Source organism: Chanos chanos, chromosome 16, assembly GCF_902362185.1.
Source record: "Chanos chanos chromosome 16, fChaCha1.1, whole genome shotgun sequence".
Lineage (NCBI taxonomy): Eukaryota > Metazoa > Chordata > Actinopteri > Gonorynchiformes > Chanidae > Chanos > Chanos chanos.
Genome location: NC_044510.1, coordinates 8976614 through 8985220, shown reverse-complemented (window position 1 = coordinate 8985220; position 8607 = coordinate 8976614). Strand labels below are relative to the sequence as shown.

Sequence of the window (8607 nt, the reverse complement as noted above, 5' to 3'; positions counted from 1 at the left end):
CATTTGACTCAGGCCTTGTGTAATTAGGTGAAGGAAAAGGAAAACGTAGAGCTTGCTTTCCCATTATGACATGAGGGGATGAGAGATTTTTAAAGATCCGTTGTTTGTCTCTAGGGCGTTATCTCTTTCTTTATTCCTTTTCTTTTTCAAACTTTTTGCAATTGCTTTTCTTTCTGATTCCAAAGAAGACTAGGTGAGAAGTTTATCATAAACCGTTGGTCACTCTTTTTTTTAGTTTTTTTTTTTTTTCCTGTTCTATCTACTCTTTCTGGTCTCTAAGACTAAAATTGAATAATATTGATAGATTCCCGTAAATTCTCCTTTCAGTTGACTACAGCTATACCAAATATTTACTGTTTTCCACCTGCTGCGTTATTCATTTTCAGATGAAAAGGTTCATATGAAGAATGTTGTTAGTTCAGAATTGTAGGAAATGTATAGGATTGTTCTAAGACTTCACCATGAGTTCCTGACCTCTGGTCTAAGCAATAATGACCTGGTAGATAAAGTATAATTTTGGTCTTGGCAATGATGATTTTGGCTGTGTTTGAATGTTCTGGCCTTCACAATAATGACTTTCTTCTGAGATTTATCACTGTGGTCCGCTATTAATGATTCCTGTCTGGATTTGATTGCTTTGGTCTGCCATTAATGACCCTAGTCCGGATTTGATTGCTCTAGTCTGTGTTAATGACTGGATTTGAGTGCTTTGGTCTGTCTGAGATGATTCATAATGGAATGGCAGCTCAGTGAGAAGCACATGACTCCTCTCATACCGACAGGGCCTAATGTGATTTGGCTGCTCTGTGGGTTATAAATGGACCATATTATGTTTCTCTCTCTCTCTCCCTCTCTCTCGCTCCTCTTCTTCTTTTTCTCTGCACCTCCTAACTGCCTGTCTCGATATGAATGTTCTCTCTCTCTCCCTCTCTCTCTCGCTATCCTCTTTTTTGTGTGCTTCCTAACTGCCTGTCTAGATATGACTGTTCACTCTCTCTCTCTCACTCTGTCTGTCTCAGGCTATCAGCTATATCAGTCTGTGTGTTTATCGGTGGAACTCCTGTGAACTCTCAGCAGTAGATTATGACAGGAAGTGCTATGCATGGTGTCAAACAGTAAAATGGTGACCTGATTTGACCACGGCCCTGGGCTCTTGTAATATACGTGATGTCGTCATCAAAATTTGTGATCCAAAGTAATGACCAACTTGGCTGTTGGGGGTTTTTTTGGGTTTTTTTTTTTTTTAACAAATATTTCACTGCCTAATTTGAGTTCTCGCTAAATGCGTTGTAGTTCTTTCTCTTGGCCCCAAAAGTGTTTTCACAAAGATTACTTCCATATGAGGATGTGAAACCAAAGCATTTTATGTCATAAAACCACATTAATCTTCATTCCTTATCTTTATATATATTTTTTTCCAAACATTTTCCTGTTTTCACATTGTGTTTTGCGCTTTGTCGTTTTGACAGGGGGTGGCTGTTGATCTTAAATCTCAGTTTTACAAGCTGAATTGATCACTGTCACGAATTCAGATGCTGTTGATTTTTCAACAGCTTTACCAAGTGTCGCCCTAACGAAAAAGAAAAAAAAGTCAAGCAGAATTTTCAGTCGTCTTTAAAGAAACCCTCCCAATTTGAAAAATAGGGTTTCGATGTGTATTGTTACGGGCGGTAACTTTACCACTAGAGGGCGCAGTTTGCATCGTCTTTCGATGGCTATGTCTTACACGCTCATTATTCTTGACTCCACTGACAGGAATGCTGTCACCGAGCAACGTCTGAGAACATGGAATCATCCTGGAACCTCTCCTAAAGTTGACAGGCCTGTATTTTTTCATGGATCATGTTTCAGCTCCGTCACACGTCCCTGGAACTCTCTCGTCTTGGTAACAATAAAACTTTCAGTGCTTGGCTACGAATGGCAATTTGCATGCAAATTCCTGATGTTCTCGTGATGCCAAGCAACATAAAAACACACCCGGTTAAGGGTAGAAAACAGCACTTAATAAAGGACACTAATGAATACATTGCGTAGTATGGCTCCAGCTGACCTCCATCAGTAGTCTGTGTGTGTGTGTGTGTGTGTGTTGGAGAGGGGGGGGAGAGAGAGAGAGAGAGAGAATATTAAAGTGTATGAGCGGAGCCGATTAATGTGGAAACATGTACACTCAACTGTTTTTTGTTTGAATGGGGGTAAAACGGGTGTGAGTTGGATTTGGCTCCGACAGGAGAGGGGGTTGTGCCGGATACCCAGGACGTGTTGTAAATAGCAGCATCCCGCGGAAGCACATGTGGAAGCAGGGTTTGACGCTTCCCCATCTCAGACTGTGATCTAGCTCACGGTGGAGAACTAGGGGAGACTGAAGGACGTCCTTACGCACTCTAACTCAGAGATAAACACCGGAGATGGGCGAAAGAAAAGCAACGACCACCGAGTAACCTACAGAAACAAAAAAAAACAGGGATATGTGATTAGCTAAGCTAATTAACGCTCTACTGTTTATATTAGCTAGATTTGCGTTGTTACGGACGCGTACGACAGACAGCCAGCTAATCACAGCATATCTCAGAGCGAGCGCCATCTGCGCAGATATTTCCCTCACGAGCTTGAGCGAGCGGCAACGAGGGGGAGAGAAGAGTGGGAGGGAGCGAGGGAGGGTGAAGGAGAGAGAAGAGTTTGAATCTCTCCGCCTGTTCAATCTGTTCGCCCCTCCGGTTGCTAGAGGACGTGCGGTGCCTTCACTTCATTTCCGTTCATGGATTTATGATCTCTCACCAAAGCTTGTACGCTCTCATAACAAATGGGGGTTTGTTTCACCATGTGTTTCTAAACAAAGGCTTAATGGCTCAATGCACAATGCAGAGAGAGTGTGTCTAACTGCAGAGCACTATGGCTGGGCTGCAGGCTTCCGAAACCGTGACGGGACCCTTGTGTGAGCTTTCATCGGAGGCATCATCTCCTACTCAAGACGCGACCCACATAACGGCACTGAGCAACAATGATGCCGCCACCATGCTCCCGGCTATGGTCTCCCGGACATACCTGGATGTATCGGCGGCTGCCCTTGCCGGTGGGCACCCGGGATATGGGGCCGAGGGAGTTTATTCCAACGGGAGGTACAAGGACCACGGTAGCCCCCGAATTGGCAGTCGAAGCCGCGACAGTTCTGCCGAAAGGAGTCAAGGACCAGGAAATCCACCTTGTGGTATTATGAAGGTAGGAGTTTGCATATTTATCCTTGTAACCTCTCTTGCAGACAAAAATGCCCGAGTTTGAAAACACCGCAGCGGTGTGTACGTTTGCATGCCGCGGCCGCTGGTATAGTTAAGAGCAAATTATGAGCCTGTAAACACCGGTAAACAGTGTCCTGCGTGCGCGGCCGGCTGTTGTGTAAAAACATGTTATCCGTTTTGACAAATCCACATTTTGGCAGTTTCATAGTCGGCCACGGACTGCTAGGCAAACTCGCAGCATATAGGTTTAAACTTCTGGCAGTCGTCCCAGCAGTTAACTCTTGCTTTCTCTTGCTGCTTTGTATCACTCGCCTTTAACGCTCAGTGAGTATACACGCTGTAATGTTTTCAATACAGCATGAAAACATATACTGAACTGTATTATAACTTCTTGGATACACTGTTACAGTTTTCGAGCATTTGAGGCATAATTTCCGTTTTCATGGGCACAGATAACATCACGATCATTGTCGTATTAGAGTTGCTCGTTTGTTGCAGATGAAAAAAAAAAAAACGAACAGCAGGTGAGGGTAACAGCTGTGTGCGAAGCGTACCACATATCACAGACGTGAGTTCTGTAACTGCTCTGGGGCTGTTGACAGTTTTTTTCTTCTCCTCATCGCGCTTGCATAACGTGATGTAAGTAGCGTACACATAACCTTTTCAGATACGCAAACGGTAAGAATAGGGTCAATAAATTGATCAGGTAGAACAGTAGACCTCTAGGCAGCGTATGTTGAAAGCTTGAGGCTAAGGCTTTGTTGATAGAAAGTTGATGAGACTTCAGTCGAGTCGTGATGACACTACTGTGGGTGTTTGTGTCAAAGGCCAAATAGCCTACATATCGATTTTCGTCGTTATACTCGTGGTTCTCTCTCTCCCTCTCTCTCTCTCTCTCACACACACACACATACACACACACACACACACACACACTCACACGGTGCGAGGGAGACACTGAGTGATGTATTAGCTCCTTGTGAATTTTGTAAATGGGCTTACGTAATTTCCCCCTTTTTGACAGTTCAAACTTTCCGAATTCCCGCATCAGTCGATCAACCCTATGGGGTGCCTAGGATAACTCAGAAATCTAGGTGGGTTTTACAGGAACGTCACACTATCACTGGACTGATTCACTTTGCTTAGCAACTGACACGAATCAAACGCTTACTTGTGTCGCTCTTCAGATTTTTTGAATCCTCTCGTGGGTGCGTGGGTGTTTAGGCAGTGGCGCGAGGGACAGAGTGACAGAGAGGCGAGCAGAACGCTGCACGCGCCGCCAGCTCCTCTTTCCAGGATGATGTGACGTTTGTCTGTTTTTTTCCGTTAACAGTGCGCCTGAATGACGAGGGGCCTCTTCCAAAGATCATGTGTAGTCCAGTTTTAGTAGAACCTGTTTCTCTCTGTTCTCCACAACTTCAGTTGCCAGTGGTGTCAGGAAACAGTTCCGTCTGTAGATTGAGATGTTTATCATCCTCTTTTGAGTGTTAGGAAATGTAATAAAAATCTTAATGAAACATCCCTGTTGTCTCTGCGGCTCAGCTGTCGCTACTTTCGACTTTTTTGAAACACTCTCTTTGGACAGTATCACGTTCTCTCTAGAAATTTCAAGTCTTCTCTGCTAGCCCTGGTCTCCCTCACTTTCCAGGCCCACCTGCTCTGTGCAATTCACTGAAAATCCCCCAAGAGAAATATGCCAAGAATGTGAAGGACGATGAAGCTTCTCAAAGCCAAAGCCCCCAGAGTGACCCTACCTGAGAAATTTTTACTGAAAACTCATTGACATGGCACGTCAACTCTGTTTTTCAGTGTTCAATGTTTGCTGTGTTGTGTTGTTTGTTTGTTTGTTTGTTGTCTGCCGTTTCAACCACCTGAGACGTTTAAATATCAGGCTTTTGTGGAGTGTGTGTGTGTGAGTGTGTGTGTGTGTGTGTGTGTGTGTGTGTGTGTGTGTGCATGCGCATATCTATAAGGGTTAGAAGTGAGCTGCGGTAGCAGTCACATACCTGCATTTATTAGTAGCCGTCAATCAGACTTGCTCAAACACATCTCCCTGAAAAGCAGAGCTGTTGGCAAAAGTCTACCAGAGCCCAGGGTTCCCGACGGTAGCCTCTTACATTCTAGAATCTTCTGCGGAAATTCTACCCTGTCTGTGTTAACTTAAGCCTCATACTTCAGGTAAGTGTCGTGCTTACCTAGACGACTCGCTGCTTTCCCGCCTTTTTTTTTTTTTTTTTTTGCATATTTTACTGGATGGTCTACCATGCGTCCATCGTTTCATTCTCTAATCCAAACAAGAATGGCTCTTAACAAGCTGCAGGCTTGGTTTTTGTTTGTTTGTTTGTTTGTTTGGGGTTTTTTTTTTGAGGACATAGTGATGCGACTCTAGAAGCTTCTTCGTATTTAAGAAGGCTGATTAAAAAAAAAGAGAGAGACCACCCATAACCCCCTTGTGGTTATGGCTTATGTGGTTTACCAAGTGTTTTCCATGTGGTTGAAGAAAAGGTGTGTGATATGTGTCAAACGGATTGTTTTTGGTGGTATTTTTCCTATCGTTTTCCTGTTGTTGTTGTTGTTGTTATTTGAATGTAACATACTTTATTTAGCAGTGTTAACACAGCTTATCTCCCATTTTTGTCGTGTGGTGCTTTACGCCAACGTTGCGGTCCTGCCATAACTCTGATTTGTGCTAATGTATTTTTCCTACGGCGAAGGTAATCTCTCTCTTTTTTTTTTTATGACTGTAAAATGCTGAAAATCTGTTTTTATGATTCAAAGGGCTGTAACTAGCCTCTGATTCTAGTGAATAGTCACTTACCACAATTTAGTGTACTCAACAGACAGTTGACTCAGAGGAGAAAATATTTTAAAAATCATTCCATTTACCTTTTCATCCACCTGTCATCCTGTGTTTTTGTGTGTGTTTTCTGAGTGCTCGCTAATACATGCATTAAAGTTATATCAGAGAATGGTTGGCATTTCTCATTGGCCTGGATGATTGACTGTAAATACTATCTGTCATAGCAGATAGGTGATGACCAGAAGATACGTTTCCAGAAGAGGACAAATTCTTACATCCTGGAGCTCAAATGATAAATAAGAAACATATGATTAAAGCACATTTTCCAAGAATCTTGAATCCTTTTTGAATGGTCCTGGTACCTGTACTTGTAATATATGTTTATTCCTCTTTGTCTAGTAGAAGTGTATTTGGAATGAGAGAGAAACTCTGTGTGTGTGTGTGTGTGTGTGTGTGTGTGTGTGTTGAATAAATATGAGAAGATAAGCATATCTGACTAAAACAGGTGCTGCTCTCCAGTTCATCTACCACTACACAGAGAGCAGAATATTCCCCGTTCATCTAAATGTCTGTTCACATTATAAAACATCACAGTATAGATACATATGGAAATGAATCCAGTCATAACCATTAAAATATTACACTGTGTTGCATGTTAGGAAGATGACTTACACACCTTCGGCTGCGTTGACAGATCTGAGTAAAATGAAAACAAAGAGCAGAAAGAGAGAGAGAGAGTGAGGGTGAGAATGGAAGGGATCGGGAGAGATATCTGACCGGATTTCTAATACCAGAGAGTTTCAGGCAGATTATTGATCAAACCGAGACATCTGATTGGTCCTGACACAGAAGCAGGAGTGTTTTCTGGGCAGGTGTTTGAATCTGATTGGTAGGAATTTTGGTGGCTGTATCTGGATTTATAAAGTGAATTTATAGCCCAATGTGGTGCTGTATTAACATGCTAACAGTGTAGTCATATAAAACATCACACAGGATTTTGCTTTCGTAATGGCGGCGTATTACTGTGAAAGGGAACACACACACACACACACTCACACTCACACACACACACTCACACACACACACACACACACACACACACACACACACACACACACACACACACTCACACTATTCAGCCCTTGCCCTTTTTCCCCCACTAAAATGAGCTGCATTTAAAGAATTAATAAGCGAAGCACTTGAAATAGCTGAAATGTAAACCACACATGAACACAGCTCCACATACACACACGGTCAGCGTCTCAGCTTCTGTACCACATACATACGCAATGCTATAAATAAATAATTACATACGCATCTGTACATTACGTATTCTCAGTAACACACACACACACTGATGCACTGATCAGTATCATTAATGCACCATATGTATAGTGTCCACAGAAGAACACTGGAAACTGCTGACCTACATTCTCTGCATACTGTTACTATGAATATGGGTATGTATGTGTGTGAGAGTATATGTGTGTGTGGGTATGTGTGTGAGAGTATATGTGTGTGTGGATATGTGTGTTAGAGTATATGTGTGTGTGGGTGTGTGTGTGAGAGTGTATGTGTGTGTGGGTATGTGTGTGAGAGTGTATGTGTGTGTGAGGGTGTGTGTGTGTGAGGGAGAGTGTGGGTGTGTGTGTGTGTGTGAGGGAGAGTGTGTGTGTGTGAGAGTGTGCGTGTGTGTGTGTGTGTGTGTGTGTGTGAGAGTGTGTGTGTGAGAGTGTGTGTGTGAGGGTGTGTGTGTGTGAGAGTGTATGTGTGTGAGGGTGTGTGTGTGTGTGAGGGAGAGTGTGGGTGTGTGTGTGTGAGGGAGAGTGTATGTGTGTGTGTGTATGTGTGTGTGTGTGTGTGTGTGTGTAAGGGAGAGTGTGGGTGGGTTTAATGAGATGTTTATTCGGGGGCAGTCCTCCACACAGCTCCGAGGCACCCTCCCCTCAATCCGTCTCCAACGGTTACGGCGTTTTGTTTTTTTTTCGACAGGGCCCTCTGAAGCAGCTGGTGGGGTGCACTCGCTCCAGCTTTGTTATGTAACATGCCCTGGGACAGCTGCAGGTTCCAGACTGGCTCTGAGTGTGTGTGTGTGTGTGCGTGTGTGTGTGTGTCAAGGACAGGATTCGGCAGAAACCTCAGTAACCAGTTGCCGATTTGTCATGTATTGTTATCTTTTGAGTAAGTTTCGCAGTCCGGTGGTATGATTTTTTTTTTGGTCGTTTTTGTTTACCTTTTTCTAAATCTTGCTTCAGAAATGTTTATTTAAGATGTAGTGTTTCTCCAAAGTTTTGACATCTTTTTCTTCTAAGTAACATAATGACAAATTTCAATCAAAGACCACATCTCTCCGGGAAAAAAAAATGCTTTTGTTCAGTTTTACTTAACAAGTAAACTTAGCAGTATTCACAGTACACGCAAGGCTACACAGAGTAAAGCCATTTACCCCCTGCAAAAAAAAAAAAAAAAAAACTTTCCGGTCCACGCGTGAACCTTGGACGCACGTGCTCTACCATGTTTTCTCCCTCCCAGGCGGCACCTTTCTATCTCACCCCGCTGCAATGCTTGCGACCT

General features: G+C 43.3%; 1 protein-coding gene across 1 annotated transcript in view; it reads left to right on the top strand.

The window, feature by feature from the left end:
* The first annotated feature begins 2889 nt into the window (after positions 1-2889).
* Positions 2890-8607, top strand: part of LOC115829485 (inactive phospholipase C-like protein 2) — a 60657-nt gene continuing 54939 nt past the window's right edge. The window contains exon 1 of the mRNA XM_030793601.1: positions 2890-3216. Within this exon, the coding sequence (XP_030649461.1) occupies positions 2890-3216 (327 nt within the window). The remainder of the gene's footprint in view (positions 3217-8607) is intronic.